General features: G+C 44.1%; 3 protein-coding genes across 7 annotated transcripts in view; 1 reads left to right on the top strand and 2 right to left on the bottom strand.

Annotated features, from left to right (window-relative positions):
• Positions 1-15,546, bottom strand: part of LOC103545992 (zinc finger protein 709-like) — a 515,885-nt gene that overhangs the window by 232,607 nt on the left and 267,732 nt on the right. The window lies entirely within an intron of this gene.
• LOC103564867 (zinc finger protein 709-like) overlaps positions 1-15,546 on the bottom strand; it is a 308,739-nt gene that overhangs the window by 25,456 nt on the left and 267,737 nt on the right. The window contains exon 1 of one of the 5 annotated variants that reach the window (XM_070625440.1): positions 5,677-6,013. The exons of the other annotated variants lie outside the window; for them this stretch is intronic. Within the exon in view, the coding sequence (XP_070481541.1) occupies positions 5,677-5,679 (3 nt within the window). The 5' untranslated portion in view covers positions 5,680-6,013. Of the gene's footprint in view, positions 1-5,676; positions 6,014-15,546 lie in introns of those variants that run through there. 5 annotated transcript variants of the gene reach the window in all.
• The window catches only part of LOC103544955 (zinc finger protein 709-like), a 381,325-nt gene continuing 375,559 nt past the window's right edge, over positions 9,781-15,546 (top strand). Inside the window, exon 1 of the mRNA XM_070625390.1 lies at positions 9,781-9,788. The gene's annotated coding sequence lies outside the window, so the exon portion shown is untranslated. The remainder of the gene's footprint in view (positions 9,789-15,546) is intronic.

The raw sequence follows: 15,546 nt of genomic DNA on the forward strand, positions 1-15,546 counted from the left end.
TCTGGTTTCTATTGTAGGTAACTGTGAGGCAAGAGATCCCAGGAATTCTTTTACCACAAAGGGGCAAATCTCAGTGAATCTTACATAGTCTGTAATGTCTGCAGCCGGAGCCAACTGTTGGTGAGCACTAAGAGGACTGTCTGTTTAATGGTCGGTGTGATGACCTTTGGGTCCAATCCCTCATCAGAGATATTCCAAGTAAGACATGAAAAGCAACTCTACCTGAACTCCACTATGTACGAATGAGGTGAGGTGTCCCTAAAGTCTGCACATTCTCATTGCTTTTAACTCAGGGAGTCATAAGGAGCTCCCCAGGGAGTCTGGGGGTCTGAGAGGGGTGACCTCACTCAACACGATGGTACCTGGCAAGGGACCGAGGAGAAGGAAGGCCACCCCCTCCTGCAGGTAGGATATCCCACAGGTCCCAGGTTTGGCTCCATCATGTCTCCAGGGGGTCTCAGTAGCCATGCTGAGCTCTTGGAGAGCTGTATCCACATCCCAAGGCAAACTGGACTGCTGGATAGATGGCCCGATGCTCAGGGCCGTCTGCTTTCAGACAGACTCATAAGTAGAGGTCATTGCAGCTCTAATGACACGTGTGGGGCCCAGGGCAGGTTCTTGGACAACTTAACGCTCTCGTGGGTACCCCAGGAGGCAGAACAGGAGGTCACTGAGGCCCCTATAGTAAAACAAACTCTGAGGATACGTAGGAGTGTTAGTTGTATGACAATTTGAAGAGAGTCTCCAGACATTTGTGGTAGGGGTGCCCACTCAAGGTGCAAATTTGCAAGGAACAGCACAAATAGGCTCAAGTAAAATTTGTAAACAGGGAATACACTGCCTCCCAAACATCAAGAGATACTAGTAGATGTTGTGGGTGCTGAACAATAGGTATTTCTTCATAGTGTCACGGAAGCAGCGGGTCTCAGATTATCGAATAATTTTCAGAAATTTAACAAAGTTGTCAGGACCTCACATTCTATGTGTGGCAATGTCCCACCTACTTTTTATGGGCTCTTTTCTTCAATATTTCTAAGTCCTGAATGTCCTCAGAGGCTGTGTCAGTAATGTAACATCGTCCCCGTGTTCTTGGTGGAACCAGGATGCAGTTCAGACCCCGCCTACAATGACTGTGGGAGGGCACAGCTGTGGAAGATCCATGAGGATAACCCAGTAAAGGGGCATCATGCCCCTTCAGAGGGGAAGGCCAAGTGCAGCTGGGAGGCTGTGGACACAGGACTAGACAGAACAGACTTAGCCACATCTGTGAGAGCAGGGTATTGATCAATTGCTGATCGGTTGTAGTGAGGAATATGTAGCCCCCATACTGTTGGGGACTGGGTATAGAGGTCTGTGTGGTGCAAACACAGCTGCAAGGTTGAGGTGAACCACTCTGAGGTGTCAATCATTCTTTCCAGGTTTAATTAAGACAAACTAGGCTGTTAAAAGGAACAATGGGAATAATCAACCTGTCACTAACTAGGTTTTCTAAATAGATTTCAATCCTTCAAGACCCTGTGTAATTTACATTGGGACATAGTAACTACTTGATATGGGGGTAAGGTCCCTGGGGTCCCAGTTTGTCAAGCAAATTTGTGAGTGGCAAAGACTACATTTAAGTTTAACTCTTGCTCGTTGGATCAGAGCTTCCCAGCTCACTATGGGATATTTTAGGACAATGGGTGTTATGACCATGGAGAACTTAGGCAAGACCATAGTTCTGATGGCTGAAGATGAAACATTTGTCCTATTTGTCCTCTATGTTATATTCATTAACACCCCTAAGATCATCAGGGGCACTTTTGGTAAATTTAATGGGATCCCAGGTATAACTGTAATTTTACACCTAGGATTGATTAACTGAAGGTTTCCAAATTAGTGCATTACATCAGAGAGCAAAATTAATTCAAAACTATGTTGTAGAGGCCCAAAGCCAAGCAGTGTACCTTGATCTGTTTTGTTATATAAATTCTTTTTGCATATTTTGGATTTCCAATTGGTTCAAACTGGACCTTTCTTTGAGTATTTTTTCTGTTGTTTCCTCCCCCCGTACTTGACTGTTTTGGGTTTTTTTGGTCATCTGTTATACTTCAGGGGAAAAGGCATCCTCTCTACCCTGGTATTTATATATTTTTGCTTCTCAAGAGCCTCAAAAAGTGCCATCAAGCTTGGGAGCCTCCCCGATGACAACTGGGTGCTTTAGTGAGTTTAAGGTCCCTGGACTTAAGTCAGGTTTTAAATAATCCCTTTGCTGTGCCACAGGGGCGCCACGGGTGTTGTCCCCTATAACCCCGAGGGTCAGGATCTTTGTCTTAGTAGAGGCAGGGGTAGGAGCAGCAGCAGAGGTTCTTAAGGGTCCTGGTGAGCCCTCTGGTATAAGGGTGTGAACTCCACCCTCCATGTATTGGCTGCCCTTCCCCCTCTTTGTCTTTTTAGATGACAGCTGTTTCAGGAGTGACCACGATGGGCCCTCCTCTTGCAGTGGGTATAGTCCCCCTGTGCTGCCCCCATTCCTGGGGCATTTCAGGGCCAAAGTAGCCTCTGTAACAGCTTCACTCTAACACACAGATAAATCCCACCAAAGACATTGAAACAGGACCACTTTAAGGAGACCCCAATCCCATAATCCTAGACTCAAATGCCTATAAATTCTTGAAATTGCCAACTCTGGGTGTTTGAACCTAGAACTGAGGCTTTGTGAGTCAACAATGCAACACGGGGCAGCACAGCTCACAGCACGAGCTCCCCAGCAGGCAGCAGCCGACAGCGCATGCCACCACCAGGTAGCAGAGCAGGAGAGGAAGTCAGAGCAAGAGAAGACAGACCCAAGGGTGGGGTCACGTCTGGACAGGCTGCTCAGGGTGCCAACTGTTATGGTCACCTGCAGAGGGGTGGTTCCCTTGTTGGGACTGATGCCAGGGTAGCACAAACACACCTGTATGCACCCCCCCACACACACAGGGTAGGAAAAGGCTTAGGACTCACATCATAGAGGTCCGAGGGGAGGGCAGGGCCGGCCTCTCAAGCAGCTCTGACAGGGCTCACGTCCTCTCTTTCAATCAACTTACAGTCTCAGGGCCCAAGTGCTAAGGGAAACTAGAGCCAAAGGGCTGCACTAGTCCACCGATAAAGGAATCCAAAGGAAAGAAACACAAACACTGGAATCAGCTCAGATGAGCAGCCTGCTTCCCACAGCACAGAAGGAAAGCCACAGTCAGAAGGTCCCATGTTCCTGACTCTCCTGGTGGAGACAGAGCTCTGGAGGAGGTCAGTCCCTGGAGGGGGCGGGGGGGGGGGGGCGGGCGGCGGCACCTGAGCAGCCACAGGAAGGAGCTCTGGGAGCCTCACACATCCTCCTCTCCCCAGGGAGCAATGCACGTGCTCCCTCTCTCAGGCTCCATTCTCACAGTCAGGAAACTCAGCTGGATCCAGTTTAAGGTTCTGACCCAAATGGACCCCCAGATTAATGGGCCCTAATCCAGGACACAGAGCTCCCGACTCTCACAGACTTTCTCAGTGTAAACAAATTACTCTCTGAGTGCACCTACACCGTGGATGCAAAACTCCAATTATGTCTAGGAACAGGCCCAAGGAACCACAGTTACAACCTCAGAAAGGGCGTCACTCCCCACCCCATGAGCACGTGCACCCCCAGCTTTCCAGGGCTCTGCAGCTCCTCTGAGGACAAAGGCTCCTTCCATGGGGTGTGAGCAGTAGGACACCTGCAGGGGGAGGCTCCCCAGGAAGAACAACTGGGCCTTCAAGGCCTTCCCTCCGCAGGCCCAAGGGGGCCTCAGCTTAGACTCACTGCCCTCATGCCCCTGCCCCCCTGGACTTTTTTTGGACCACCACTGATATCTTAAATGACACAAACTCAGTGTTTAAACAATCCAGCTCAAACACTCCAACCATTCTTTATATGAAATGAAGGAAGAACATTGTATGGCATTTGCTGGCTCAACAAGAAACCTCACATTAAAAAGTAAAAAAGATATTATTTCCATGACAAGAAATCATTTTATAAACTGTAAATACTTGAGCACTTCAGGTCTGCCAGTCTAAGCCCTGGAAATCCATTTGAACTCACCCAAAATAAATGAACAGAACTCAGATTTTTTTTTTTTGAGGAGGATCAGCCCAGAGCTAACATCTGCCGCCAATCCTCCTCTTCTTGCTGAGGAAGACTGGCCCTGAGCTAACACCCATGCCCATCTTCCTCCACTTTATATGTGGGACGCCTACCACAACATGGTGTGCCAAGCGGTGCTGTGGCCGCACATGGCATCCGAACCTACGAACCCCGGGCCTCCGAGAAGCAGAATGTGCGCACTTAACTGCTGCGCCACCGGCCGGCCCCAGATCTCAGAATATTACTAACATGCTCTTGGAGGAAAAAAGATAATTTTTAAATCATGCAATGAACTACTGGAATGTTTTTTCCCGAAATTCACCTCTTTCTTTCCTGTTTGAAAAAATGTTATACTGTCTTCCAAGCTGTATTGATGAAATAAACTTTTATTCACTGAAAACCTGAGACAAGAGAAAGTGAATCTATCTTTTCAAGCTGACAAACCCAGGGAGGGGCAGCGCTGACTGGACAGATCACGGGGAAAGTTTGCCCAGAGGAACCTCCAACCAAAGGATTTAGGATTGAACGTCTGCGCCCAGGACACAGCCTGGGAGGAGAGGCCGAAGGAGTTCACACAACGCGCTTCCAGGCGGGGATTCGCTACTTTCTCTCAAGTAAAACATCCACAAACAAGAAATAAACCCTTTTAAAAGGGCCGCCCATTGATTGTGGGAAAATGATAAACAAAATATTGGGTCAGGGAGCCGGCCCAGGCCGAGTGGTTGAGTTCGCGCGCTCCGATTCGGCGGCTCAGGGTTTCGCTGGTTTGGATCCTGGGCGCCAACATGGCACCACTCATCAGGCCACGCTGAGGCAGCATCCCACATGCCACAACTAGAAAGATCCACAACTAGAATCTACAACTATGTACTGGGGGGCTTTGGGGAGAAAAAGAAGGGGGGAAAAATAAAAGAAGATTGGCAACGGTTGTTAGCTTAGGTGCCAAACTTTAAAAAAATATATATTTTTATATACATATACATATATCGGGTCTGTTCGTAGTTGATGACGACGCTGTGATTCGGAGACGGGAAGTTGGGGTTCGGGAACGTGAGGAGGGATCTGGAAATTTAGGGATTTATTGTCGGTCCTGGAAGAGCTGGGGGCACAGGGTCGTGGATTTGAGACGCTGCTCCCCAAACATTCAGAAAACTCGGGAGGAAACGGGTCCCCTCCGAGGAGAAAGGAGGCCCTGGGGACCCACAGACCGCAGCCCCTCCGCGCACGGACCCCGGAGCCCGAGCCCCGACCGTCCTGCGGACCCTCCCGCGGGGCCCGCACCGTCTGGGACACGCGGGGCTGCGGGCGCACAGCGGCCCAGAGACGCTCCGGCCCCAGTCGCCGCGCGCAGGGACCACAGGACGCCCGGGGCCCGGCTGCCCGCCCCCACGCTGCGGCCGGAGGGGCCTGAGGGCCGAGCGGCGCCACCGCGGACTGGGGGCCGCAGACCCCGGAGGGGACCGCGGGAGGCCGGGCCCGCCCCGCCGCTTCCCACCAGCCCCTCGTGGCCCAAACCGTGTCTCCGAACCCCCGGCCAGAACTCTCACCATTGCTGAGTTTCCTGGGTCCCAGGCGTCCTTCCTATGACTTGGTACAGGTCACCGCGTGACAGAGCTGGCAGCAGAGCAACGCGGTGACTTTAACAGCAGGCGACCTGTGACCGGAAGGACTATGGAGCGATAGGAAGTCGGGGGTGGTTGCCCAGTGTCGCCCCGCCCATCTGTCCAGGAGCCGACCCTGATTGGACAGTTAGAAAGCCCCACCCCCAGTCCTGAGTGACAGCAGGATGGAGATTATCTGTCTGAGCCAACGCGATGTGGAAATTGTCGTCTCCCGGGACTATTTCATTAAAATGCGATGCTACGAGGCCACTCGGGGAACTGTGACCTTTCTTTGCAAACACACTTAAAATCACCTCCCCATATGTCATAATTAGTCTGTCTCCACTCTGATGTGTGATCTTCCACCCGGCGCTTCCCCACCTCCGCTGATATCATATTTTAAAGAATCCTATGGCCTCCCAAGCCCTCAGCCCTGGTGGGAAGTTGGAGCCCGCGTCCCTAGCTGGGCGCAAGGTCTCTTCCCAGTCTAACCACAAAGTATGAGATGTGTTCATTCAGTTCTCAGGTGTACGTTTTACCCTGGAGGGAAATTTATTTTAGATCATTTTTTTAATGTATCCTGAGAGAAGTTTGAAATGTAAAAGTCTATGATATCCCTAAGGAAATTCGGTTCCTATTTGGACTGACATAACAAAAAAAACCAAGAAAAGCCTATGTAAATGTGGGATGTACTGGAAAGTATTCACATGCTTAAGAGATCGGAATGCAAAACTTTTGCATTGCAAAACTCAATGCATTTATCCAGTTATTTGAACAGTTGTGGGTTTTTTCAGAAACAATACACATACAATACAGTAGAGCCCTCTAATGTTAACAACTCACTGTCTTCAGTATATTCACAGATACTGTGCAATCATCACTGCAGTCAATTTCAGAATATTTCCATCACCTGAGAAGAAACTCCTATACCCTTAACCTTTCACTGCCCTATCTTCCCACCTAGCTTCTTCAAGTGCCAGACCTAGACAGCCACTAATCTATTGTCTGTCTATAAATTTCCATATTTGTTGACTTTCATATGAATGAAGTTGTATAATATGCGGTGTTTGTGTTTGACTTCATTCATGTGGTATAATTTGTTCAGGGAATTCCATGTTGTAGCATGTATGAATACTTCATTTTTTAAAATTGAGATATAATTGACAATCAACATTATATTCGTTTCAGGTGTACCACAATAAGTCTACTCAACAGCCATCACCACACAGAGTTATATATTTTTTTTTCTTGTGTTGAGAACTTTTAAAATCTACTCTCAGCGAATCTTAAATATACAATTCAGTATTATCAATTATAGTCACCATGCTGTACATTACATCCCCATGACTTATTTATGTTATAACTCGAAGTGTGTACCTTTTGATTACCTTCTATATTTATTCCATCAAAGTTACATCTTATCCACATTAAGTGTGTAGTTCATAGTTTGAAGTACACTGACATTGTGAAACCAATCTCCAGAACTCTTTTCACCTTGCAAAACTGCAACTCTCTGTGTATCAAACAGCAATGCCCACTTGCCCCTGACCCCCAGGCCCTGACAACCACTGTCCTGCTGTCTCTATGAATTTGACCACTCTAGATACCTCATATTAGTGAAATACAGATTTTGTCCTTTTTTTGACTTCCTTGTTTCACTTAGCATAATGTCCTCAAGGTTCACTCATGTTGTAGCATGTGTCAGAATTTCATGTCTTTTTTTTTTTTTTTAAAGATTTTATTTTTTTCCTTTTTCTCCCCAAAGCCCCCAGGTACATAGTTGTATATTCTTCGTTGTGGGTCCTTCTAGTTGTGGCATGTGGGACGCTGCCTCAGTGTGGCTTGATGAGCAGTGCCATGTCCGCGCCCAGGATTCAAACCAACGAAACACTGAGCCTCCTGCAACAGAGTGCGCGAACTTAACCACTCGGCCACGGGGCCAGCCCCAGAATTTCATGTCTTTTTTAAAGCTGAACACTATTCTGTTCTATGTGTAGACCACATTTTGTTGATCCATTCATCCGTTGATGGACACTTGGGTTGCTTCCACTTTTTGGCTACTGTGAATAATGCTACTGTGAACACAGGTGTGCATATATCTGTTTGAGTCCGTGTTTTGAATTCTTCTGGATATATACTCAGAAATGAAAATGCTTGATCCTCTGGTAAGACTTGCTGTAATATTTAAAAAAAGTCCCATACTGTTTTCCACAGTGGTGCCATGATTTTGCTTTCCCACCAGAAGTGCACCCGGGTTCCCATGAGTGTTTTCACTTTCTTGATGGTGTACTTTGAAGCAAAAACGTGATTAATTTTGACAGAGTTCAAATTATCCATATGTGTTTACTTTTGGTGTTATAATTCTTTGCCAAATCCAAATTTTCCTCTTTGTTTTTTCTAAGAGTATTATTGTTTTACCTCTAGTTTAGGTCTTTGATCCATTTTGGTAAATTATTGTGTGTGGTGTAATGTAAGGGTCCAACTTCATTCCTCTGCATGTTTTATCCAGTTGTCCAGCACTAATTTTTTAAAAGAATATTCTTTCCTCATTCTTGGACCTTTTTTGACAATCAGTTGACCATAGATGAATAGGTTTATACCTGCAGTCTCAGTCAAATCCGTGGATCTCTGTCTGTCCTTGTGTCATTACCACATTACCTGGATTACCATGCTGAGAAGTCAGATTTTAAATCAGGAAATGTCAGCCTTGTCACTTTCTCTTATGTTTTCAAGATTGGTTTAGTGATTCTGGTTTGCCTGCAATTCCATATAATTTATCAAAAGCTCGCCAGTTTCTATAACGAAGTCAGCTAAGATTCTGATAGGGATTGTGTTGGAAATCCAGGTCATTCTAAGAAGCACTGTCATCTCAACAGTGTTAAATCTAAGGATCCATGAACATGGGCTATTTTCCCTTTCATTTATTTATTTATTTATTTATTTTTAGGGTTCACTATTTTTTTTCTTGCCTCCATTGGTTAGGGAGTAATAAAGAACAAGGGGAAAGACAGCATCGCTCCAAGGTCTTTGCTCATTTCATTAAAGATTTGCAACATCTGAATATCCAAACCCCTCCCAACCTCACTTGATTCTTTTTAACTTCCAAAATTCAAATCAAATCTTTGACAATAAAAAAAGTTTATTGGTTATTATTATGAGAAATTAGTTTCAGAGAAAATGTGGCTAGAAGAGGATGTTTCTCCACCTACCCTCAGAATGCTTGCAGCTCTGTGGTTGATATCCCTTTGCATGTGTGTATGTTCACTAATGATCATCCAATAGCAGTGGTACATGGTTTGTAAATTTACAATATATGAAAGTATATAATAATTTTTCTGTCACTATGTGATTACCATAATTATGCATTTTTGATACAGCTCCCTTTTTTTTCATTTTACCTTTTGACCCCCTCCACCCATTTCTGCAATCTCCCCCACCCCATGCCTTTGGCAACCACCACTCTGTTATCTGTATCCATGAACTTGGTGTTTTTGTTTATTTGTTTGTTTGTTTTAGATTCCACATATAAGAGAGATCATACAACTATTGTCTTTCACTATCTGATATATTTCACTTAGCATAATGCATCGAGATCCATCCATGTTGTCACAAATGGCAAGATATCATTCTTTTTTATGGCTGAATAATTTCCATTGTCCATTTATACCACAATTTCTTTATCCATTTATTTATTGGTGGACGCTTAGGTTGTTTCCATATCTTGGGCTATTGTAAATAATGGTCCAGTGAACACGGGGGCGCATATATCATTTTGAGTTAGCATTTTTCCTTTCTTTGGATAAGTCCCAAGAAGCGGAATTGCTGAATCACATGGTAGGTCTATTTTAATTTTTAATTTTTTTTTTGAGGAAGATTAGCCCTGAGCTAACTACTGCCAATCCTCCTCTTTTTGCTGAGGAAGACTGGCTCTGAGCTAACATCCATGCCCATCTTCCTCTATACATGGGACACCTACCACAGCATGGCTTTTGCCAAGCGGTGCCATGTCAGCACCCGGGATCCTAACCAGCAAACCCCAGGCCACCGAGAAGCAGAACGTGCAAACTTAACCGCTGCACCACCAGGCTGGCCCCTATTTTAATTTTTTGATGAACCTCCATACTGTTTTCCGTAGTGGTGACACCACTTTACATTCCACCAACAGTAAACAAGGGTTCCCTTTTCTTCACATCCTCACCAACATTAGTAATTTCACATTTATAGATCTTTATGAATTCTTTAATGGTGTTTTGCAGTTTTGGGAGTATCTTCTTTTCTTTATTTTTTTTTTTTTCCTGAGGAAGATCAGCCCTGAGCTAACATCTGTTGCCAATCCTCCTCTTTTTGCTGAGGAAGACTGGCCCTGAGCTAACATCTGTGCCCATCTTCCTCTACCTTATATGTGGGATGCCTACCACAGCATGGCTTGCCAAACAGTGCCCTGTCCGCACCCAGATCCAAACTGGCGAACTCTGGGCCACCAAAGCAGAAAGTGCCCACTTAACCACTGCACCACTGGGGTAGCCTCTGGAGTATTTTCTACTTTTTATTAAATTTATTCCCCTTTTATTCCTTTCGATGCTACTGTAAGTAGATTTCTTTTGTTAATTTCATTGTCAGATTGTTCATTGCAGTGTATAAAATGAAATTTATTTTTATATACTTATCTTGTATCATAAAAATTTGCTGTACTTGATTATCAGTTCTAATAGGTTTTCAGTGGATTCCTTAAAGTTAAGTCATATACAAGTGAAGATAATTTTACATATTCCTACCCAGTGGGGATGCATTTTATTTCCTTTTCTTTCAATACTATTCTGGCTAAAATATCCAATACATTGTCAAATAGATGTGGCAAGAACAGATATTCTTGTGTTGTTCCTCATTTTGGGGAGAATATCCCCAAAATATCCAGCCTTTCACCTTTACATATAACATTAGCTGTGGGCCTCCTATACTTGCTCATTATCAGGTTCAGGAAATTTCCTTCAAATCCTGGTTTGCTGAGTGTTTCTACCATGAATGGATGTTGGATTTTGTCAAATATTTCCTTTGTGTCTCTTGAGAAGATCAAGTCATCTTTCTTTTCACTCTATTAACATGATGTCCTACATTAATGGGTTTTGAGAGGTTAACCCAGCCCTGCATCCCTGGAATTAATCCCACCTGGTCATGATGTATAAATCTTTTAGGTCGTTGCCGGATTAGGCACTAGTATTAATTGAGGATTTTTTGGATCCATATTCACAAAGGAAATAGGTCTGCAGAGTTTTTTGGTGATACTTTCGTCTGATTTTGGTATCAGGATAATACTGGCTTCACACATGAGTTTGAAGTGTTGTGTTGATTCTGTTTTAGGGGATTTCATGAAGAATCACTATTAAAGCTTAATTGTGGGGGCCCGCCCCATGGCCGAGTGGTTGGGTTTCTGCAGCGGCCCAGGTTTCGCCAGTTCGGATCCTGGGCACGGACGTGGCACCGCTCATCAGGCCACGCTGGGGTGGCATCCCACAGGGCACAACCAGAGGCACTCACAACTGAAATGTGCAACTGTGTACTGGAGGGATTTGGAGAGAAAAAGCAGGGGAAAAAAAAAAGAAGATTGGCAACAGTTGTTAGCTCAGGTGTCAATCTTTAAAAAAAAACAAACCTTAATTGTATGTTTTGGAGAATTCTGCTGTGAATCCCTCTGGGTCTAGGCTTTGCTCTATGGGTAGCTTTTTTTTTAAGATTTTATTTTTCCTTTTTCTCCCCAACCCCCCGGTACATAGTTGTATATTTTAGTTGTGGGTCCTTCTAGTTGTGGCATGTGGGATGCCCCCTCAGCATGGCTTGATGAACCGTGCCATGTCCACACCCAGGATCCAAACCAGCGAAACCCCTGGCTGCTGAGGCTAAGCTCATGAACTTAACCACTCGGCCCCCAGGCCAGCCCCTATGGGTAGCTTTGTTTACTAATTCAACCACTTTCATTTATAATTCTAATCTGATTGTCTGTTTCTTCTTGAGTCACTTTTGGTAGTTTTTGTAGTTCTAGAAATTTGTCCATTTCATCTGTTATCTAACATGTTTGCATGCAGTTGTTCATTGAATTTCTTTATAATCCTTTTTATTTCTATAATATCAGTAGTAAGAAAATCCCCTCTCTCATTCTGATTCCAGAGATTTGAGTTGATTCTTTTTCTTCAAGTCAATGTAACTAAATTGCCTATTAGCTCTCTATTGTTAATCTTGTTGATCCTTTCATAGAACCCATATTTGGTTTCATTGATTTTCTTTGTGGGTTTCCTATTCTCTATTTTCTTAATTTCTGCTCTGATTTTTATTATTTCCTTTTCTCCTTACTGTTGGTTTGGTTTCTCATCATTTTGAATGTGTTAGGTAAGAGGTTAAGTTATTGATTGAGATCTTTTTCTTTGTTAGTTTATTGCATTTGTGGGTATAATTTTTATCTATTTAGTGTTTTTGATCTTGCCCGTAAACTTTGGAATATTGGGCCCTCCTTTTCATTCATTAAAAATGTTTTCTAATTTCCTTATTGATTTCTTTCCCCCATTGGTTATTTCAGAGTGTCTTGTCTTGGGCAAAATGTGAGTTTGCCCAAATTTTCCCAAGATAGTCATTTCTAACTTCATCTCATTGTGGTCAGAGATCTTGATTTTATTTCAAATTTTTTAATTCCTAGCATTTTAAATTTATGAGGTGTTTTTTACGGAGGGGGTATGACCTACCCTGGAGAAAGGTTCATGTGTGGCTGAGAAGAATATGTATTCTGTTGTATAAGAAGTTGCATACTAGATGCCAGACGCCTTGTTCATATGCCCCCAAATGATTCCACATTTGGAAAACAGCTGTAATTGACATCCCAACCTCTTTAAGATTATGATATTCTAAATCCACTCTGCTTAGTTGTTTTTTTTTTTTTAAGTAGACTATTTTCTCTCTTTTTTTGAGATTTTTTTTTCTTTTTCTCCCCAAAGCCCCCTGGTACATAGTTGTATATTTTTAGTTGTGGGTCCTTCTAGTTGTGGCATGTGGAACGCCACCCCAGCATGGCTTGATGAGCGGTGCCATGTCCACGCCCAGGATTCCAACCGGCAAAACCCTGGGCCACCGAAGCTGAGTGCTCAAACTTAACCCACTTGGCCATGGGGCCGGCCCCAACTCTGCTTAGTTTTTTAACAAATAAACATGCAAATTAAAGAAGGTGAGAAAAAATAGTTTTAAAAGTGTAAACATTCATCTTCATGCTGTGCCATTTAGAGGTACTTCATTCTTCCCAGCATAAGAAGGATCAGTTGCTCTCTCATTTTCATTCAGAAATAAGAGCATGTTAGTTCACAACCTCGAGAGTTTGGGTGGCATCTGAAACTGGCTCCTGTCCACGGAGGGCAAGGAGAGACTGAGCAACGAGGCAGATCACTCCAGATGGGGAGGTGGCAGTTTTAATAAGCAAGGAACTTACATATGAGGCTTGTCTTAGGCGAAGCAAAATGAGTAGATCTCCACACCCACCTGCCAAAAACTTAAAATTTTATATAGAGACTTTAACGGGGTTCAGCAATGGGTACAGTCCAGATGGTCTCAGCAACACATTATTCTCTCTAGGCTGCATCCTTGAAATGGCTCTTAGTTTGGGAACAGTGGGCAGAATGTTTATTCCAAGGACAGGGGAGTGGGTAAGGAGGCTCCAATTGCCTGTCTAGCTGGAGGGTCAACCAGTGGTCATGTTCTCACAATAACCTCCTCCAACAGAGCAGCTTCTTTTATCTTGAGTAACTCATTCCAGTAGGGCCATTTTTCAAAGTCATGGAAAAAATCTCTCTCTCCATACCTACAAATAACTCCCTGTGCTTCTTAAGTGGAGCATTTGTTTGGTTAGAAGACCAACTTGTAGGGTATTCTTGAGTCCTCATGGGCTTCCCTCAGTGCAGGTGGATGCACCAACCCTCTAAGTATATTCTGGCCCACATGTTTGCCATGATGGAGATTAACAGGAACCACGTGCTCTTACTAAATTCGACCTTAAGCTATCACGTCTATGGTGCTGACCACAGTGACTAAAGGACCTTTGAGAGCACCATAATCTGACCTCAAGAATGAGTGAGACTGTCCCTAATGTTACCTGCAAGAATTAGAACAATTCATCAATTCGTCAGAGCAGGAAGCACACCCCCAGTTTCTGACCAGATGAGGCCACTACTGGAACTGTACAATTCCCACAGGTGGAAATGAAAGTAGGGTGAGGAAGGGCAGTGATGAAATGTACTTTTCTCAGAAGCATGTTTCTGAGAGTGTGTAAGAGTGGAGCCGGACTTATGCATCTGCCCAGGTGAGTGCACATTCTTAGGATGGTGTGTCCTTTATTTGCAGTGAACATGAGGAGTTAGGACACAAAATGAAAAAAACAGAGGCATTCCTGACTTAGGAAATCAGAGTGACTTCCAAGAAAACCGCTTCTAGACTATTATTTTCCAGATAGTTCTTAATGGGCAGATGAAAAACAGATAATGAAATGGAAATATCTTCTGCATCTCTCAATGCTTGATGCTGAATATCCACAGAACTTTTCTTCCTACATTGGACGGGTGACTGAACGATGGCGCTACTGCCCAGCAGTGTTCCCCCTTGTATGATGAGCACTACTTGCAAAGTGGGCCCTTCTTTTCTATTTCATTGAGATCGCTTATGGTTCTTTGGTTCTGCCCCTCAGTTTCCATCTGTCTGATGGCCTCCAAGGATCCTTCTGTCCCTGGGCATGGTGGAGTCATTGCTGAAGTTCAGGTGAGCTTGGGTGTGGTATTTTGACTCAAATGATAGCAAAGGCAAGCATTTCCTTAGGGAATTGGGAGAAAGTTGTCAGAATCGGTATCTGTGCAGATTATATGGAGAAGATGCCTGTCATGGACTGATTCCAAAGTTCTCTGTTGGAATGAATGTTACTGTCTAGTGTCTTAGACTCACCCATCAGTGAGAAGATTATTGAGATAAAACCCAATTTTATGATGTCTCATTCCAGACCGATTAAATAGTGTAACCACAGGTAAGTTGTGGGTCATGGCCACAGAGACTGATTTCACCACCAGTGAAAAAGTATCCCTTCTTATGTTTTCCATGGGATACAATTTTTTTTACGTCAGAAACGTTTTCTCAATACATTCTGAATACTCAGAAGTCACTCCTTCTGAAATGATGGTTTTTACTCCCAATACTTTCCTTCTGAATCTGACTGACTTGTCGGAAAGATGCATCCCTGATGTTGTAACCTAACTCAATGGGTTACTTCTTGGTGATTGTGGAACCAAAAAGCACAACCAAGGCCAAAGTAGGTGAATAAAGGTTCACTTACACAAGCAATGTAGAACACCAGGCATCTCGCCCAAAGCAGCGCCTCCCCAAACAAGGGTTTGGGGATCCTTTCATTGTTAGATCATAGTACAGTTCATGAATATTCAGTTAAGGAAAAGGTGGGAGATAATGGTTTATTGCCTAACAGTCATGTTCCTTTAAGGCTCATGGGTAGCGTCTACACATGCTACTACATACATCTCATGATCTAGAAATGGCTGCTTGGTCCCTCCCAGAGGAGGAGAATTTAAAATGCTAATAAGATTTTAATAGGCACATTCAGTTTAGTTCACTTAAGAACGGTTTGAGGCGGCTGCAAGTGGCACCAGCTAGCTTGCTTGTGGGAATTTTCTGTGGTTAGGCTCTTCCAGAAACTTTCCCTCTGTAGACGCTCAACAGATAATGTTAGTTTTTATCAGATATTTGATACCTCTTTCTTTGCCCAGTTCCCTAGTCACAGTATCTGTG

This window comes from Equus przewalskii, chromosome 6 (genome assembly GCF_037783145.1).
Source record: "Equus przewalskii isolate Varuska chromosome 6, EquPr2, whole genome shotgun sequence".
Taxonomy (NCBI): Eukaryota; Metazoa; Chordata; class Mammalia; order Perissodactyla; family Equidae; genus Equus; species Equus przewalskii.